At 43.4% G+C, this 21,410-nt stretch overlaps 1 protein-coding gene across 2 annotated transcripts in view; it reads right to left on the minus strand.

Annotated features, from left to right (window-relative positions):
- Nucleotides 1-414: 414 nt before the first annotated feature.
- snx33 (sorting nexin 33) overlaps nt 415-21,410 on the minus strand; it is a 63,760-nt gene continuing 42,764 nt past the window's right edge. For both annotated transcript variants that reach the window (XM_060914378.1, XM_060914377.1), the window contains one exon: nt 415-2,618. In XM_060914378.1, the coding sequence (XP_060770361.1) occupies nt 2,365-2,618 (254 nt within the window). In that variant the 3' untranslated portion in view covers nt 415-2,364. The remainder of the gene's footprint in view (nt 2,619-21,410) is intronic.

Here is a 21,410-nt window from a genome sequence, read left to right on the forward strand (position 1 = left end):
TAACCTTAGAATCTATTATGCAAATTATGATAATGTAGTACGAGACCAGGTCTGTCTATGCATAAAGCACCCATAGAGCAAGAGATGCAAAAACACCGTCAAAGAATTTATAACTTGGTAAATACAGGTCTTGTATATTTAGCAGTAGAAGCTTCGATTTTGCCAATAATGGATAATTTGCGGTAACTGAGTTGAGAGATCTGGCTAATAAATAAAAAGTTAGAGATCTTGGTTTAAACGCAGTCCAAGCACAAGGCATACTGTAAATGACCTGAAACTGTGAATTGTGCTAAAAATTCACAAATTAAGCTACAGTTAAAAACTAAACATAAAATTAGTACATTTCAGGGAACCTCATCCCCTAACTTGAACCTGTAACATCTGTATGAATTTATGATGCATCTGCACCAAAAATTAATCACAAATTAACATTGCTTTTATTTAAAGTCTGTCTTACACAATCCGTTACTCAGAAGTACACCACCCCTGAGCGCACTAACTTTCTTTTATTAATATCTAAGCACAAAATTAAAAAGAATAACTCAAAAGTTGAACCAGTTTAACAAAAAAAAAAAAAAAACTACAAAGTGGCAGTCCGTTCAAACACTTCCTATATAAGGAGTCACCTTATTATTCTCCACAACCAGGATGAACACAACAACTCCAAACTCCTTGATTAATACAGTGTACGTTCATCAGTCCCGCAGTGTAAGGGGCAACTTTTCTTAATTCATTCATGGAAAAACATTCAGAGATTTGTAGCATTTACCATTTTAAACATCACCTGTAGTAGCGAGTCACAGACAAGGCAACACATTTCACTTTGCTGTCTGATAAAAGCAAACATAAAAGCAAAATTGCAACCATTTATGCAGACTGGAGATTGCTGTTGAAATATTATCGGGATAACCTGTCCGTCTCCAAGTATTAGATTTTGAAATCTTTTCAGGCCACCTAATCTCAAATTCAACATGTGCGAGATCTATTTTAGGTGATTTTCATAAGAAGGAAACCATTTGGAAAGCTGTTTCTTCTTTCCATGCTAGCCATAATTTTTTTCAAGTTGGCTATTGCAAGTTCGTGCTTCAGAAAGCACGTTCAAAGACTGAATACTTCACCCTCCTCCAACAGTAGAATTCTGTGAGCTCTAGATCATCAGCTGAGCAGATTTTAGTTTTGTTCAATATGACTGAACTCTCGCACAGTTTGTTCTGACACCTGCTGAGTCTGCTAGCAGACTTTTCTCATGAAAATCTATGCAGCCCGAGTTTGGGGGCATCAAGAGTTTATATATATGTTTTATATATTACACACACACAATCCACATTCACTGGATATGAGCAATCACACACTCTAATTGGCTACTCTACTACTAGGCTATCAGCTCATATACCATGAGTAGAGAAAAACAAAATGGCGGAGCGTTTTGCTGAACCGAGGACAAAAACAACCCCCCCCCCAAAAAAAAGCAACAAAACATGGAATTAAAGTATTTGATGGTAAGAACACATCGTTTTTGAATTTTTGAAGAATTATTATTATAGCATTTTTCACAAATTGCTACTGTAATTTCGCCGGTTTGTTTACATTCATCTTTAAGCATTAAAATTTGTTGAATTTTATTAGACTGGTTCAAAAGCTCAAAAGAAGTTCGAAAATTACATCACTGAAATGTCCAAGGAAGATTTAAATAAATGTCTAAAGCTATTCTATACCTCGGCACGACAGCACTTTCTTAAAAAAAAAAAAAGGGCAATTCGTGCAGCCATTGATAGGTTTTTAAGAAGTCCGCCTCAGCGGAAATGATTTTGTCGGACGTTTTGTATAAAGATTTTAATTCCTCAAATTTGCAAAAAATAAAAATGCTCCGTTTCTCAAAATCCAGTGAACGTGAATATAATAAAACAGTTATTCTATTCAATCTCGTCGTACATGACTTATAGCCAAGCTCATGTACGACTCGATTTCATGGAATAATTGTTAAATATACATGCACACACATTTTATATATGACTACTCAGCAAGTATAATTAAATTAAATGGAATGTGTGAAACAAAATAAGATAAAATTATACGGATGTGTTTATCAAGGCAACTTGTGCAAGTCCCTGGAATCTTATGGTTTGGCCATGAAGGACAGCCAAGAAAGTGACATTTTAAGTGCATGAGCTAGTGTTTGGTCCTCGTGTGCATATATTCTATAGGTCTGACGATCTCCATCACCATTTCTGTAAGTCTAAGAATTTATTGGTCATTTCTCAGCTGTGGGTGTCTTTGAACACCAGGAGCTAAACAGAGTGAGCAGCTCTTGTGCAGAAGAAGGATGAGCTCTTGACATGGGCTTACAAAAGGTCCTGCATTCCTCTACAGGCTGTCGTACATGTGCAGGGTCCTCTCGAGCTGCTGAACCACATGTTGGTAGAAGGTGATCTGCTGACGTAAGTAGGCCTGCATCATGTCTTTAAAGTCCACCTCCCTGCGCTGGTGGAAATGGTTCATCTCGGCCTGCAGGGCGAAGCCCACTGTCCTGCAGCGCTTCCGAATACCGTCTGCCTCGTCCTGATCCATCTTCCCTTCGTCGCTCATGCGCTGGGACTCCTTTACCTTTGCAAACGCACCTGAAGTGGATGGAAGAGAGTCGCAGAGTCAAGGAAGGTAAACATGAGAACTAGAAAATATTGACACTCTTCACATATGGCAAAAGGCAAAACTCCTCTTCTCACTAATGCAGGATTAACTAAAACAGCACACGCTGTTTCTTTGGGCACAGCTTGTGCACTCTAAAACTCTCCAAGTCATTATGTAATGTTACGTCATCGCAAATCAACCCTGTTCTTCCATATTTATTGGGTAGGAGAGAACAAATAATGAGTTGCATTTATATAGCGCCTTTCTCAAACTCAAGGTCGCTTTACATAGGTCAGAGAAAGCACCCAAAAAAAAAGTTTGCTAAAGAGTGGGGAGTTTATGCACTGGTGGAGAAATGTTCATGAAACAAAGGTTTTGATATGAGATTTAAAGAAAGGAAGAGAAGAGCAGTTACGGAAGGGTTGAGGAAGGGAATTCCAGAGCTTGGGGGCCATGGCACTGAAGGACCTGCCACTCAGGGTAGAGAATCTAGTGCGAGGAACAGCAAGGAGATTATGGCTAGAGGATCTGTGGCCAAGTTTACATTAGACCGTATCTGTCTCGTTTTCTTCGCGGATGCACTGTCCGTTTACATTAAAACGCCGGGAAACGGGAATCCGCCAGGGTCCACGTATTCAATCCAGATCGTGTCAGCTCCGGTGCTGTGTAAACATTGAGAATACGCGGATACGCTGTGCTGAGCTCTAGCTGGCGTCTCATTGGACAACGTCACTGTGACATCCACCTTCCTGATTCGCTGGCGTTGGTCATGTGACACGACTGCTGAAAAACGGCGCGGACTTCCACCTTGTATCACCTTTCATTAAAGAGTATAAAAGTATGAAAATACTGCAAATACTGATGCAAATACTGCCCATTGTGTAGTTATGATGGTCTTTAGGCTTGCCATCCTTCCACTTGCAAGTGGTAAGTGACTTGCGCACAGCGCCTCAGTCCCGAATCACTGCTTGTGCACTTCACTCGCGCGCTCTGTGAGCTGCGCAGGGCCGGAGTGCGCACCCTCCAGAGGGCACTCGCTGTTCAGGGCGGAGTGATTTGGAGCGCAGGATGCCTGCGGAGCCGAGCGTATCCGTGTATTGGTGTTGCTGTGTGCACGCGAATCGTGTATTAGTATTGCTGTGTGCACACTAATCGTTTTAAAAACGTTAATCTGATGATCCGCTGATACGGTCTAATGTAAACCCCACCTGAGACAGCGGGATGGAGTATAAAAGGTCAGGAGATCACACATGTAAGAAGGAGCAAGGTTATGGAGAGTTTTGAAAGAGAGTAGTATGATTTTATATGAAACAAGATAACTAGCTAATCTTATCATGTACGTTACGTGCTAATACATTTTAAAAGTGGGGTCATCTTGGTAATTGTATTACAGCACTGGCAGTGGAATACTTTCACCATTTTCCTTGAAGGAGAAAAATGAGGAGAACATTAAGGTCTCTGAGGTGATGCAGAGACACCGAGCAACTCCGTTTATCATATTAAAAGACAAGTATCCTCCAGATACTTTTATTCCTAGGAGTCGGAACAAGTTTACTTAACATGCCCTTGTTATTTACTTTAAACTATGTCTGTGAGCATGTTATACTTCACTTCCTGTTCTCTCTCGCGCACACTCTTCTAGAGGCTCTAGTCTTAATATAAATAACTGCATAATTACAGTACATCATCATAGCCTGAGAACCTAATGCAAAAATCATATGCTGTGGCCTTTAAGAGCTGCAGCGTTAATCGTTAATCGCATTGCAGGAAGAATAGAGCCCATATCTGAATAAACACACCATTAGCTTCAAAGCTTCATTATGTTTGTTTATTCATTTTCCTGTTGGTTTTGTGTCTGTGGCCACTAACGTGCCCTCATGCCCTCAATTTTGTCACAGTTCATTGGCATGTAATTAAACCTCTAGCCATGTAATTATCCATTTATGGCACTTTGGATGAGGCGAAGTGCTGCAGTTTGCGAAAAGTGGCCCAACCACCTCGACTGTGATTGGCTGCTACAGTGTTTGAATTAATAGGGGCAGGGACTTAATCACAGCTCTCATCACAGAAAGTGTTTGCTATGGACCCTTTTCACGTGAAGTCACGACAAACGCGGCCGCCATTTTGGACATGTACTACCAGTAGTTTACCACAGCCAACACTGAGGAACGGCAGCAAAGAAAGTTTTTATTTTCAGCAAGACTTCCATCATGCCACTATATTGTTGTGCACCTGGATGTAGTAACCATCAACAAACAAGGCAAGGGTTATCATTTTATCGGATCCCGACGGAGAAGATGGATAGTGGCCATTAACAGATTGGCAGCCCTCGGCATACCAGCGCTTGTGTAGTGACCACTTTGTTGGAGGTAAGACGAATAAAATTAGCCAGAAAAGGCATTACATTGCTGTTAACATTCTGTGGCAGCGAGTGTGTAACCAAATAGGCTAAAATAACCCATTGTAACCTCTTTGTTCTTCTGTAGTAGCTATTGTTGACTAGCTAATGTCAACAACATAGTAGCTAGTATGTTACTGTAGCAATGTTTACGTTCAGTCATTTGGATGACTGTTAAAACCTTTCAGTCTCAAGTTTTTCCTTTACTGTATTTACTAGTTTACTGTAATTATGATCCGGCAGCTATTTACACCGGATCCAGTGTAAATAGCTGCCGGAGCCAACGTCCGAGGTTCCGGAGCGCGCTCCGGCTTGCTCCCCCTCAAATTAAGCAGCGCACTCCGGCTTGCTCCCCCTCAAATTAAGCAGCGCGCTCCGGAACCTCGGACGTTGGCGTGTACGTGTATGGCGATGGGCTTTTAACGACATAGGTATACAGATCATGTGGGCCGAAGTCAGGTAAAGACGAGGGCTTCGTGTACTTCTGTACGTCAGTGAACAATCCTGGTGGAAGCAGGTAAACGTCGTTCTCTAAGCCTGCTAACCTCAATTTTTGCAAATACCTCTCCCTCTGCTCGCCCTGTAAATGCCCTACGTCGCTGGATAGTGAAGGTGTTTTCTGCATCTCGCTCCTTTTTCTTTTATGTTTTTCGTTTGTCGCCTTCCTCGCATTCAAACTGATTCGAGCCGAAGTCCACTACAGGTCCAGAATGGCGGTCGCATTTACGAAGGTCACGTGACTGAAAAGGGTCTATAGTGACTTTTTTTTTTTTAAGTTTACCCACATTTTGTCAAAAAATCATTCCTTTTAAAGGAAGCATCTTCTAAATAAATAGTGAGACTATTTTACTGATCAAGTATTGGAGACAAATCAAATATCAACGTAATCTACATGGTTTTGAGCTGATGGAAGTAGAAAATGAAAAACAAACAAATGTAGTGTTTATTTCTGCTGTTCAACCATTAAAGTAGTTTGACAAGTTGGTTATTTCGTGACATTTTTCCCCCAATAGAATGATTTAGACAATTTATACAGAATCATTGTTTAGGAACTTAGATTAAAGGTAGACTGCCTTTTAGATTTTTCCCAAGTGTAGGTCATTAAAAGAATTTTCCCCCCCGACACCCAATTATTTTTGTTTAGTGGACTGAAAGCTACAGACTTCCAATTTTATTAGTTTTTTTTTTTAAATAGAACAATTAATGAATTTAGGGCCACATGGCCCTAAATTCTCAGCCATTTTTTCCTGCTTTACCATGACCCAATTCAAGATACTACGTGATGCATCATGTGGTGGGCTTTCCCTGTTCACACAAGGCATTGTGGGATACAAATTTGAAACAGGAGAGAAAAAAAAATGGAAGACGATAGTGTGCGGATGAAATGTGAAGGACCGACTACAGTAACAGAAAGCGAGAAGAAAAGACGTTATGTTGTGAAGGAAAGGAAACGCAGGACCAAACTAACAAATATCGGCGGTCAGCGAGCACCTCGGTGTGATCAGCTGTTCGTTTAGCGACAGAATGATGGAACTGTCAGTGCACCGTCAAGGTAAACCTGTAGATGGCAGTAATGCAACACTGTGGATGCCAGCTGACATAAAACCCAAAAGAAGAAGGTGGTGGTAAACCTGCGTGTGCGCACATGGACTTCCTCTGTCTGCTTGACTGTGTGAAGCAAGCCATTTTGTACATATTTGCTCAGGAATCCCCTCAAATTAAATAACTTCCCAGCCACAGAATGGCCCATTTTTTTCTTTTTTTGAGAGATTACAGAAATAAACATACATCACAATGACCACATTTCAGAGGGAACTAAATTTCACCAATTTTATGAAACTGAAAGGCCGTCTAGCCTTAATCTACCAGTTAACTACTTTATAAAATTAAGTTGCCCATTGAAGTTTAAATCGTATTTGGGGAAAGCCTTGAGGCGAGTCATACAAGTGCTCAGCTTTAATCAAACTCATATCAAGCTCAACAGCACCAACATGTAAATGTTTCCCAGCAGAGGATGCAAATATGTATAATCTTCCACAGACGCGGTCTTAGCAATGAACGAACAAAAAGCCCTCACAGAGAATATGGTAGATCAATCCCACAGTGGAAATCACTTCCCAAGCACGACATATGCATACACACAGTACTGTGCAAGTCTTAGGCATCCTATTTTTTTCATACAAACTTTGTTATAGATTTCTATTTTATGACTTTGACATAGGCGGCACGGTGGTGTAGTGGTTAGCGCTGTCGCCTCACAGCAAGGTCCGGGTTCGAGCCCCGTGGCCGGCGAGGGCCTTTCTGTGCGGAGTTTGCATGTTCTCCCCGTGTCCGCGTGGGTTTCCTCCGGGTGCTCCGGTTTCCCCCACAGTCCAAAGACATGCAGGTTAGGTTAACTGGTGACTCTAAATTGAGCGTAGGTGTGAATGTGAGTGTGAATGGTTGTCTGTGTCTATGTGTCAGCCCTGTGATGACCTGGCGACTTGTCCAGGGTGTACCCCGCCTTTCACCCGTAGTCAGCTGGGATAGGCTCCAGCTTGCCTGCGACCCTGTAGAACAGGATAAAGCGGCTAGAGATGAGATGAGACTTCGACATACAAAAACATCTTAGATTCCAAACGTTCGTTTTCCAGCACAAGATTTAACGTTACAGAAAATAAAAGTTTGTATCTGAGCAGCATATTACATAAAAGAGCACTTTTCAGATTAAAAAAGAAAACATAATGAAGGCTACTGGTTTTTTTGCTGCAAAATGAAGAAGCGAGTGTGACAGTCAAAGTGTCCAGAAGAACTGTGGCTGCTTCTGTAAGATGCTCAGGAAACCTACAGCTCATTTCCTTATAAAACGAGACTACTTTTTTTTTTTTTAAAGCAAAAGGTCATCTCACACAAGATATTGACTTTGTTTCATTTATTATGGCTTACTGCTGTTTATAGTATTTGGTTTTTTTTATGTTGAAACATTTCATTATTTTTAAGCCATTTTTGGTCTACAGCATTTCTTTACAATACATATGCCTAAGGGCCCGGGGCCCACAACACCGATAACTATACCTACTGTATGCCTGAATTAAGGTCCAGTCTGGAGCAGTCATACCACAACTATAACCCTGACTATAATATCGCTTGGTCCCATCACTCAGCTAAATAAATGCATGCAACTTAGGAATAGTCATGGAAGTTTTTTCCCCCCCGAGTAGTAGCACATTATTCCGGGATATACTGTACAGCTTAGACTTCAAAACAACCCATACACACACTCCGGTGGTTGACAAAATACACACAGGTCACAGACTATGTAAGTATAATAAAAAAAGGACACAAAATACGGCGTGGTTACGGATTTTAATACAGATGCATCGCGGATGCTAATAATTTACGGATTGGTCACAGACGTTTTAGTATATTACAGCTCGGCTAAGGATTTAATTTGGATGATGCATCACAGATAAAAAAAAAAAAAATTAAGAAGTCAAAAACAATTAAATGTTTGGACTGCCGAAGTTCATAATTAAAATATCTTACCTGCATTTAGATGTTTACTTCATTAATCTACTACTGATATTTCACAGAAAATCACATAACCATGAATAAAAGATCTGTGCTTTGTATTATATTTTTTTGTGAATCCACATTCCGTGACTTCATGATGCAACAAGGATGTACAAAGACGCCCGGGGAAAACGGTACGTGATCAGACAACGTCACATGTAAACAATTACCTGATTGGTCAGATGTTTTATCGAATCAGGTCCAGGCCTTGGGAAAAAAAAAAAAAAATAATCGCTCTGGAAGCAATCTCACCGATACCGATAAACCCTGGCCTGGGCTATAGGTATCATTATTGGTCTGGTGTGACCACCAACCACATAAACTACAGGGGACCGATTTATTTATAGTTATTGCTATAGTTGTAGTTATAGTTATTGGTATTGTGGGACCAGGCCTTAACCTCTCCCCTGTTGACCTGCACTCACACTGTGCTTTATGTTCCAGTCCCAAATGCACTTACATCATCACAATGCAGCTTTACTTGCTGACTACAATTCATGTTCATCAATAAGACGAGAACCAGACCCATTATTAACCAAAATATTCTCAGATGAACTAAAAAGTGCACATTATATCATTCGTGTTCCATGCAGTTAGAGATCACACTGTGCACAAGCCCAGCTGAACTGCACCGGAGTGCTCCTCTTCCAAGTGGGCCAAGTGAACTACACAGCGATCACATTAGTCAAACAAACTAGACTTTGAGGGTCAAACGTGCTCTGGTGTGGTATGGATCGCCTAATGGGAGTACACCCTTAGTGAGGTCAGGCACTGATGTTGGGCAAGGAGGCCTGGGCTGCACTCGGTTCCAGTGAAATGGGAAAGTTTAATGCTACAGCATACAAAGACATTCTTTAATAATAATAATAATAATAATAATAATAATAATAATCTCATTATTTCTAGCCGCTTTATCCTGTTCTACAGGGTCGCAGGCAAGCTGGAGCCTATCCCAGCTGACTACGGGCGAAAGGCGGGGTACACCCTGGACAAGTCGCCAGGTTGTCACAGGGCTGACACATAGACACAGACAACCATTCATACTCACAGTCAATTTAGAGTCACCAGTTAACCTAACCTGCATGTCTTTGGACTGTGGGGGAAACCGGAGCACCCGGAGGAAACCCACGCGGACACGGGGAGAACATGCAAACTCCACACAGAAAGGCCCTCGCCAGCCACGGGGCTCGAACCCGGACCTTCTTGCTGTGAGGCGACAGCGCTAACCACTACACCACCATGCCGCCCCATAATAATAATAATAATAATAATAATAATAATAAAGGGGCTTCCAAGTTTGTGGCAACAACTTGGGCAAGAACAAAATATGGGTGTAATGGTTATATGTCTACATTCTTTTGACCATATACACATCAAAATGCTGGGCGATAAACAGTCTTCATTTGTTTTATGGTAAAGATTTCCTCAATAACAATGATGAGTAGGATATACAAATCTGCTACAGGTCTGTTGAAATTTATGGTCTACCTTACACTGAAACTATGGAATCAATTTTGTGCCAAAATGTTCATACAATACTTTTGAAATATCAAACAAAAACGACAAATCAAAATACAAAAAAAAAAAAAAGTCAATTTTTTTTAGACTGGCAAACAAATTATTCGTGTAATCGTGCAAAATATCAGTCTATTACTCTTCAGAAACCTTTTCTTTTTGTTCCGCGTCTTTCTCAGTTTTGTTTGACGCAATTTATTTTGGTTGCGATTCCAGCTTTCTCGTTTGTGCTCCCTGACTTTTTGCTTGCAGTTTTGGCACAAACTTCACGTGTGGGTGGGCTGTCCAGGAATGCATTCCCATTGGCTAACTTGTGTTTGACTGACAGCTACACTCAGCCATTCCCCGGAGGCTGTTGCGGCCATTTCCTACTCGGATTTTGGCGGACTGTTTGACGAGTGACGAGTGTAATATCATAGTCGCCACTGAAGTCCACTCGATCCTTGTTTACCGTCAATGGATCGGTCACTCGTCAAACAGTCCGCCAGAATCCGAGTAGGAAATGGCCGCAACAGCCTCCGGGGAATGGCTGAGCGTAGCTGTCAGTCAAACACAAGTTAGCCAATGGGAGTGCATTCCTGGACAGCCCACCCACACGTGAAGTTTGTGCCAAAATTGCAAGCAAAAAGTCAGGGAGCGCAAACGAGAAAGCTGGAATCGCAACCCAAATAAATTACGCCAAACAAAACTGAGAAAGACGCGGAACAAAAATAAAAGGTTTCTGAAGAGTAACAGACACCTGTGTTTTCTTTCCACCTGTGTTTTCTTTCCCTCCCCCCCACCCCAAATCTGTCCCTCTGAGTTACATGGAGTCAACAGGAAATCTTTTGGTGGAGAGGGTGGAGACCTCGACTGGCTATCGTAGCCTGCAGGGAATCGGCCATCAGACATTCTGTCGCATGTCCCAGACCCGGTGAAATGTAACTGAATTGTCTTGGCCAGCCCTAAGGGTCCCATCTGCATCTCATCATTGCTGAGGAGTGTGCTCCCATCACCCAATCAAGCATCCAGCCAGAGCAGGTCATGATCTCATCTCATCTCATTATCTCTAGCCGCTTTATCCTTCTACAGGGTCGCAGGCAAGCTGGAGCCTATCCCAGCTGACTACGGGCGAAAGGCGGGGTACACCCTGGACAAGTCGCCAGGTCATCACAGGGCTGCAGGTCATGATATATTTTACCATATTAACATGCCATTGTTGTGTGTTATGCCTGATGTAAAGACTCTCGTCTCTGCGAGCCTACCACACAGATTTAATACTTGTCATTTTTAGGGCATACGTAACAACGTGTTTTCTTTCTCTCTCTCTTCCCCCCCCAATCTGTCCCTCTGAGTTACATGTTGGTCCTGGGATTGAGATGCTGGCCTCTTCTGCCCCTCGGACCTGCTTGATCCATCCTGGTGCCCTGTGTCTGGTCGGAGTTTTAATCGCACCGCTCCTGTGAAGGACGGCCCCATGAGGACAGTTGAGGGTTATACCTGTTAAAACTGTTAATATTATAGTCATGCTGTCTGTTGTTGCCCAAATGAGGGTGGGTTCCCTTTTGAGTCTGGTTCCTCTCGAGGTTTCTTCCTCATGTCGTCTGAGGGAGTTTTTCCTTGCCACCGTCACCACAGGCTTGCTCATTGGGGATAGATTAGGGATAAAATTAGCTCATGTTTTAAGTTGTTCAAATTCTGGAAAGCTGCTTTGCGACAATGTTTATTGTTAAAAGCGCTATACAAATAAACTTGATTTGATTAGACTGATATTTTGCACGATTACATGAATAATTTGTTTGCCAGTCTAAAAAAATAGACTTTTTTTTTGTATTTTGATTTGTCATTTTTGTTTGATATTTCAAAAGTACTGTATGAACATTTTGGCACAAAACTGATTCCATATGAAACAGCCAACAAATGCAGCCTAAAATCAACATAAGACATCCATTCAGGCTGCACATAGAAGCGCATCCACTCAAAGGAATCATGGTTAAAACAACTATGGTGGCAGCCTACAGGAAGACTGAGTGAATGATGATGGTTGGTGATCTGTTGCGTCAAAGAAAAGAAAATTCCACTTCTATCAGATGGAGCTTCACATAACTTATGTCTGCCCAAGTGCAGTTAAGCCCCAAAAGCAAAATGTGTCAGTGCTGACATGGGACAATGGCTCTCATTTTGCAAAGTTTTCATGGGCCAAACTGAACTAAAGATTTCCACCAATATTCATATACTGATAAACATGAAATCACCTATAAACTACCAGACGCGTTCATGGCACAGCTGATTTACACTTAACGACGATGATGAAAGCGCACCTTTTAGGCAGCTGGGCCATAGAAGGTTCACGCTGCACGCTACACGCGTGTAAAGAAAAGTGGACAAACGTAGCATGACTTGCTCTGGGCCATAGAACGGCGTTCACGTTGCACGCTGCACGCTGCACACTTCACGCGTGAAGCGAGAAATGAACATGCACACTTTTTTCTAGGCGTGAAGATGGAAATTCCAGTCAATGCATGCACGACCCCAAGGTCACCGCCGCGCCAGCCAATCAGAACGAGTCTAGGGAGATAAAATGGACGACTACCAAGAAAAGTTGAAGTTTAATGGCCCAGGGTCCAGTTCTTCACGTGAACGTGTAGCGTGCAGCATGCAGCGTGAACCTTCTATGGCCCAGCTGCCTTAAGGTCGGCCTGTGCTACAACTTCCAGTAACGCAGCTCAACCACTACAGCGAGTCATCTACCACAGGTACATATTAACTCCGCCTTTTACACAGCACCATTTTTTTCTCCTAATTGAATGGCTGTTTTAGTTTATAAATATGTTTCAGACTGCTCTCTTTCAGTCATTAATAATGGTACATTCCATTTGAACTCTGAAATTTCAGCTGCAACGCCCCCCTGAAGTCCGATTTCCAACTTGGAAAATCAGAAGAACCTCGACAACCCTGACCTCAAAATCCAAAATGGCTGCTTCATGCATCAACAGTAAGTGAATGCTGTAGTAATAGTAAAAGTAAATTTATTAGCAGTTCTCTTATTCGTGTCTCATGAAATCAAGCAATCAGTCATACACAAAGTACTGACCAACCTCTATCTGCAAACATGCTGCTACAGGATTTATATGCATAAAATAGTTTGTAATACATACATGTTATTTACCAGCTGGGAGGTCCGTATGGTGAAATACCGTGACCGAGGTCTTGAAAGTACTGAGCGAGGCCCGCTGGGCCGAGGTCAGTATTCAAGGCCGAGGTCACAGTATTTCACCATACGGACCGAGCTTAAGCTGGTAAATAATATTTTTTTTTCTTTACCAAATTCTAACAGAAAACGAGAGCGCCTGAAAGGGAAAACCGAGCCGAGCCGCCATTTTGAATCCTCATTCACGGCTGTAATGCAAATTGCTTCCTCCTCGGTATACAAGTGCACTTCCATGGCAGGAAAAAAAAAAAAAAACTACATTTTGTCACCTATGTAGTCCCCTATTTATACAAAACTGAGTCATTCAGGATTCAGCCATGTTTTTGCTCGGCGTTAGCAACAGTTAGAGGTTTTTAGCTTTCTCCTCATCTCATCTCATTATCTTGAGCCGCTTTATCCTGACGTGTTTTATTTTATTTCTTCTTCCTCAGGGTAGTAAAACTCGCTTCGCTGTGAACACTGTCATTATCGCTATCCATGCTGTAAAATTAATGCTATTTTCCTGAGAAATGCTGGCAAAAATGTATAAGATTTTTGATAATCTTATAAATAATTAATAAATAAATAAAAAGATAAAAGGTTGACAAAAAAAAAAAAATGCTACTATGATGATTGTTGTTGTGAACGAGCGAGTCGCCAGAGGTCCATAACTGGGGTCCGTATCGTAGGATACGGACCCGCTCGCCAGCCAATCAGAGCGCAGGATTTGATGGAAACCGGACCGCGAAAAAAATAAAATGTTTGTTATTAACCGGTATTGTTAATATAATGGTTACATGGTTTTTGTGGCTACGCCTCACAGAGGCAAAGCGAAGCAGTAGCCACTGTCCTCACGTTGTAAGAATGTAAAAATGAGTGTAACAATAGTGCACTAAACATACGCATAAGCATTACAAATCACCAGAATGGCGAATCGTGATATGAACAGTTGATCTCGCGTTATCAAAAGGTACACAAGAACAAGTTGGGTACAGAACATTCTTTGCTTTTGGAAAAATACTCTCATCATACATAGATGAATGCCGTTATCGTTTGTTGAAATTTATCTTTCTTAAATATACTGTTATTCCATAATAATGTGGTGGTTGGGGTTTTTTTTTTTTTACTCATCTCATCTCATTATCTCTAGCCACTTTATCCTGTTCTACAGGGTCGCAGGCAAGCTGGAGTCTATCCCAGCTGACTACGGGCGAAAGGCGGGGTACACCCTGGACAAGTCGCCAGGTCATCACAGGGCTGACACATAGACACAGACAACCATTCACACTCACATTCACACCTACGCTCAATTTAGAGTCACCAGTTAACCTAACCTGCATGTCTTTGGACTGTGGGGGAAACCGGAGCACCCGGAGGAAACCCACGCGGACACGGGGAGAACATGCAAACTCCTCACAGAAAGGCCCTCGCCGGCCACGGGGCTCGAACCCAGACCTTCTTGCTGTGAGGCGACAGCGCTAACCACTACACCACCGTGCCGCCCCTTGGACAAATGTGAAAAGTATAATTGGTCAAACTTCTGCTATTCGCATTAATTTTTAAATTTTGAGTCTTTACACTAGTGAAACAAAATGTGCTCATTAGTACTAAATAATGCTTCTAAGACAATTCATGAACAAGTGCTTTCTTACTATTTTGAAAATAGATAAAGTTCACAGCACTGTATTTTGAACAAAATACTACAAGCCCTGATACTGCTCACAGCTTCGTGATGCTTGCACGAGATGAGGCGAGTATAACTGATAACATGTATATATATGCTATATTTACTGTATGGACATGGTATCAGAAAACAATTTTATTTATAAGCAGTAGCCACATGTACCCAACAGGGTACCTATTTTTGGACTTGTACTGGAACGTGGTCAACTTGGGTGTTATCATTTCTAGCTCCGAATATCAAGGTCAATGGAATGCAGCAATAAGGAATGACCGAGTTTCACAACATTCAAATTAGATTCATATCCTGTTTGATAAAGAAAGCCTAGTGTCTGGGAGCACTACTAATTTGTTCCACCAGCTTGGACACCTGGGATAAGTTTGTATTCAGATTAGTTTAGCTTTAGTTGTTGTTGTGTTTTTTTTTTTTTTAATCACTTAACGAACTAACTCACTAGCTCGCGACCACTTTTTAAGCCGAGTCAGTTAGGTTTCGATGCAACAAAACCATTTGAGCTTCTCCATGCTCAATGAGCTCCTTAATTCATTTCGGATTTGTCCACCACTTCAGAGTGTAAAACAGCATTCAGTTGTAGTTGGATATTGTTTGGTGTATACTACGTGTATGCGCACTATGTTATGATAAAAGTTTTATTAAATATTACTGAAATATTTGAATACTGAAAATATGGCTTATTCAATTTGTACTATTTAGACCACGGTTTCCCAACCAGGGGTTTGTGAGACTGTGATGGAAATCGCATGTCAAGGACATATAAAGTAGAAAACAAAATTAGTTAAAACTATTAATACTGTAGCATTTTCCTCGTCTCGTCTTCTTCTACTTATCCGGGACCGGGTCGCGGAGGCAGCAGTCTAAGCATGGAAGCCCAAACTTCCCTTTCCCCAGACACCTCGGCCAGCTCCTCGGGAAGAACACCGAGGCGTTCCCAGGCCAGCCGAGAGACATAGTCCCTCCAGCGTGTCCTGGGTCTTCCCCGGGGCCTCCTCCCAGGGGGACATGCCTGGAACACCTCCCCAGGGAGGCGTCCAGGAAGCATCCGAAAAAGATGCCCGAGCCACCTCAGCTGATTCCTCTCGATGTGGAGGAGCAGCGGCTCTACTCCGAGCTCCTCCCGAGTGACTGTGCTTCTCACCCTATCTCTAAGGGAGCGCCCAGCCACCCTGCGAAGGAAACTCATTTCAGCCGCTTGTATCCGCGATCTTGTTCTTTCTGTCATTACCCAAAGCTCATGACCATAGGTGAGAGTCGGACCGTAGATCGACCAGTAAATTGAGAGCTTCGCCTTTTGGCTCAGCTCCTTCTTCACCACGACGGACCGGTAAAGTGGCCGCATCACTGCGGAGGCTGCACCGATCCGCCTGTCAATCTCACGCTCTATCCTTCCCTCACTCGTGAACAAGAGCCCGAGATACTTAAACTCCTCCACTTGAGGCAGGACTTCTCCACCAACCTGGAGAGGGCAAGCCACCCTTTTCCGGTCGAGAACCATGGCCTCGGACTTGGAGGTGCTGATTCTCATCCCATCTCACAGCATTTTCCTGTAACCTCATAAATAAAAAGCTACAGAGGTTGAATTATTCATGGTTCATATCTCAAGATAATAGTTCTTCGTATGCGAGAGTTAACTGTAAATTACAGTGTTTAGCAACCTAAATCATTCTTCATGGCTAAAAGCATCATCTTTAGAACGTCTTAAAATCACTTAAAATGGGCAGACATGTCAGGAAATCAAATCAAAACAGGACGAAGATCCAAGCACAAATCAGACAAACGCTCCAAAGCGGAAAAGGTTCTGTAAGTACAGAGAGGAATATTTAATATGTGGATTGATGTGAAGCAACAGTGACGAGGTCAAACCCTTTACCAAGTTTGTGATATGTTTGAAATCAGTTTTCTTAAAAAGATATTTGGAAACAAAAACATGAAAACCTGGCAACAGAAGCTGTAAATGACTCAAACTTATCAAAGAAATCTATACTGTGATAAATACTGGACTATCAACATTACAGAAAAACAACATTGCAATAAGATTTTTGGCCCATAACAGCCAGCTCAACACTCCCACATGTGTATGGGGTCGCTGCCATGTGGACCCTATTGCTCACAGACATGTCGTGTTAATTGGAGCATAGTTTTACACCGGATGCCCCTCCTGCCTTCATGCCATTTCCGGGCTTGGGAAACTAGTAATACATATTCACACCTATGGACAATTTAGAGTAGCCAGTGAACCTAACTGCAGGTCTTTGGACTGTGGGGAAAACCAGAGCACCCAGAGGAAACCCACACAGAAATGCAAACTCCACACAGAAAGGCCCCCACCGGCCACTGGGTTCAAATCCAGAACCTTCTTGCGGTGAGGCGACAGTGCTAACCACTGCGCCACCATGCCACCCATAATAAGTCAGAGATTAAGAGGTTAAAGGGCATATCACGGGTAAATTCAGGAGCAAGATCAATGTAATTCTCCTATTTTATATTAAACTTTGGTCAAATATCTGTAACATTCTGCATTCTCTGCAATTTTTTTTTTTACCGTGCGCAATACCAGAAAAATTCAGTTGAAATCAAGCCATTTGAGGCGAATTGGTCCGCCTCTGAAAAAACGACCTGGTGGTTTTCTGCAAATTTCTTCAATGTTATCGCATAATTATTAAAATGATCAACAGATGGGGCGGCACGGTGGTGTAGTGGTTAGCACTGTCGCCTCACAGCAAGAAGGTCCGGGTTCGAGCCCCGTGGTCGGCGAGGGCCTTTCTGTGTGGAGTTTGCATGTTCTCCCCGTGTCTGCGTGGGTTTCCTCCGGGTGCTCCGGTTTCCCCCACAGTCCAAAGACATGCAGGTAAGGTTAACTGGTGACTCTAAATTGACCGTAGGTGTGAATGTGAATGGTTGTCTGTGTCTATGTGTCAGCCCTGTGATGACCTGGCGACTTGTCCAGGGTGTACCCCGCCTTTCGCCCGTAGTCAGCTGGGATAGGCTCCAGCTTGCCTGCGACCCTGTAGAACAGGATAAAGCGGCTACAGATAATGAGATGAGATTAGATTAACAGATGTATCGTAGGAGGGTGTAGCAACAACAATCTTGATGGGATTAGTACTCGTCGTTTCCCAAAAGACCGGACAATGAGAGAGAAACGGGAGCGCTTGGTCTACACAGGCTGTGCACTGAAACTGTGCAAAGCTCGCGCAGCCTGCTGGCGCTTCCGCAGATAACGTCACGAATCTGGCTCCAGACACCCTTGGGATTTTTCCAGACGCTTTTTATTATTTTATTTTTTTCTGCTGTAGACAGATGGCCTTGTGCAAAATTACCCTTCTGGATGAGTGTGTAAAGGGACTGTGGCAGCGGGGGCGTGGTCAAGCGCCGGTCTGTGACAGGAGGGCGGAGTCAGGGAAGGTAAGTGGCAGAATCACTACACCTGAGAGCAATTAACCTGTTTGTGTGTCTTCCCAGTGACCGCGCCCTACTTAAGGAGGGAGAGCGAGAGCGGAGGAGCTCATCCCTGAACTAGACGCCAGTTGTGTGTGTTGTTTGGTGTTGAAATTGTTCACTGAAAAGTGTGGCAATAAAGCCTATTTTGAACCTGATCTCTGTCCTGCCGTCCTCTGTGCTCCACCCCCGCATACAGAAGTGTTACAGGGACATACTTTCATATAAAAAAAAAAAACCCACGAACTTGGTCCAGAATATGCACATTAAGATTCTGTGCTAGGGACTGGAAGGTTATGGGTTCAAATCTCAGGACTGCCACTGAGAATAAACCATTAACCATCAACAACTCAGCTAGATTGTATGCTTCTTTATACAATCCCTGTAACTTCAGTGTGTTACAGGATTAGTACGTGTGCGAGAAACAAGCAAACAAACAAATAAATAAATAAGAAGGGACACTGATGTGTTCCTGTCTTCACCAGAGAGGAAAGGTTCACAACGATGTCATACATCATGAGAAGAGCCAGAAGGAAACAGCATGTCCCCCCCCTACACACACACAGCAGCAGCTTGTCTAACCAGACACTTCAAACCACTTGTTGCATTAGGCAATGTGTGACAGATAGTGAGAGATAGCGAACACATGACCGGAATAGAGAGCATCTTCCCTCAGGGCAGCCTAGAAATCAAGGAGAGATCTTTTTGAACAGCCTGCTGAACACGCACCACATCTCGTGGCCATCCTATTGTACATGTATGAGAGAGTGACAGAATGATACGAGAGTTATAAAAGCTTGGTCATTTGGGACCTGTTAGAGGAAGAGTCCACCCTGTCTCAGCCTCAGACACTCTGCCCTGGATGGATGATGTACACTTACTGCCACAATAGTTAGAAACGTGAAAAGCTTTTCTTCGTAAGTGATTTGAGAAGTTCAGTGTAAAACAAGATGTTTTACTCGTTCTCGAGAAACACTTTTTTTGGAATTGGGGTTGTATAAAAGTTTAAGAAAAGGGGTGTTCACACGGCAACTTTTACTCCGGTGTAGCACTGGGGCTGCCCTGGTAGAGCGTTCACACGGTACAAAGTTATACCGGTGTAGCCCCTGAAAGCTGCTTAAACCAGTGCAAATCTAACCCTGCTCGGGAGGTGGTTTAAGAAATTTACTTCGGAGTAAATGCTAGTTTGCGGGGCAGCACCGATATAAAATGGGACGTCTGAACGCTACAGGGGTAGACTCGCTACGCGTGAGGAGAGTTGATTGCATACGGGCATTGCATAATTTGCATCCTGGTATTTTGCGCTTCCAAAATGGCGAATATCAACAACAACAACAGAACTGCGTGTCTTCATCCACGTTGTTTTCCCGGCGCTTGGTGATGCCATGACAACCAGGAAAAGGAAATACATTTTCACGCATGCGCATATTTCATTTCCGCATTACTACTATCGTATAGCACAGTCGCAAAAACTGCCGTGTGAGCGCAAGTGGGGCTGCACCGGTGCTAACACGCTTCTCTCTAGTAAGCAGGTTTGTGACGTGTGAACGCTCCACAAAATTTACACCGGTGTAAGATATATCGCAACAAAATACATCGGTGCAGCATCAATGCAAATATGTGCCGTGTGAACACCCCTAAAATGATCCTTCCTGACCTAATGTGTCGAGTACTATGAATAATCTCTGGTCTGATGAGATGTCCTCAGCCAAATTGTTTACCTAAACGCAGGTCATTGGATAAACTGAGCTGGTTCATGTTTAGAGTCGCCGAACTTCTGGAAGTTCTTACAGTGATATTCTGTGTGACGCCCTGGCTCAACCGTGCTGTCCGGAGTTACGCCACTGCCTCCCACACTCTATGCTCCCACAGTAATACTAACTGCAGGCTGTGTTTTGATTTTGCTGTGTTCTTTGCATAGCCTGCAGGTGGAGTTGGAGCCTGCAGTCTGGGCGTAACCAGGAGGCGGAGTCCAGGGTATTTAGCTGGGGTTCTTTCATCTGGGAGGGGGCTCTCTCATTTCCAGCCCTGGCCGTCAGGCCAGGGCTGGAAATGAGAGAGCTACCAGCCTCTCGCCGTCAGGCCAGGGCTGGAAATGAGAGAGCTACCAGCCTCTCGCCGTCAGGCCAGGGCTGGAAATGAGAGAGCCCCCTCCCAGGTGACAGAACCCCAGCTAAATACCCTGGACTCCGCCTCCTGATTACCCCCAGACTGCAGGCTCCAACTCCACCTGCAGGCTATGCAAAGAACACAGCAAAATCAAAACACAGCCTGCAGTTAGTATTACTGTGGGAGCATAGAGTGTGGGAGGCAGTGGCGTAACGCCGGACGGCACAGTTGAGCCAGGGCGTCACATCACTCCCCCCCAAAAGACAGAAACCCATAACATGGGTTACTGTGTAAGAACATCACAAATCCTACACAGCAATAATACAAAATACACCCAAAAATAACAAACACGTGCACACACTCATAGGCCTAAGTGAACACCCGTACAGGCTACACAGCCACACCAAACCAAATTGAATCCGTCCACATAGTCTCACTCATGCTGTTAAACCATCCCACCATTCCATGTTTCCGGACACACGGGAACACTGAAACAGAGCAAGACATGAGAGAGACAAACAGACAGACAAACAGGACAGACAAACAGTCACTCATCCTTCCGGGACACGAGAAAGGGCATCAGCCAGGACATTTTCATGGCCACGGATGTGTCGAATGAGGAGTCTGTACGGCTGCAAAAAACACGTCCAGCGCATCAAGCGCGAATTAGAGTTCTGGAGTGAATGAATGAATGTGAGGGGGTTATGGTCCGTAAACACTTCCACAGGATGTACCCCTCCCCCCACATAAACATCAAAATGTTGGAGAGACCATCTCATCTCATCTCATTATCTCTAGCCGCTTTATCCTTCTACAGGGTCGCAGGCAAGCTGGAGCCTATCCCAGCTGACTACGGGTGAAAGGCGGGGTACACCCTGGACAAGTCACCAGGTCATCACAGG

The sequence above is a fragment of the Neoarius graeffei genome, chromosome 2 (genome assembly GCF_027579695.1).
Source record: "Neoarius graeffei isolate fNeoGra1 chromosome 2, fNeoGra1.pri, whole genome shotgun sequence".
NCBI lineage: Eukaryota > Metazoa > Chordata > Actinopteri > Siluriformes > Ariidae > Neoarius > Neoarius graeffei.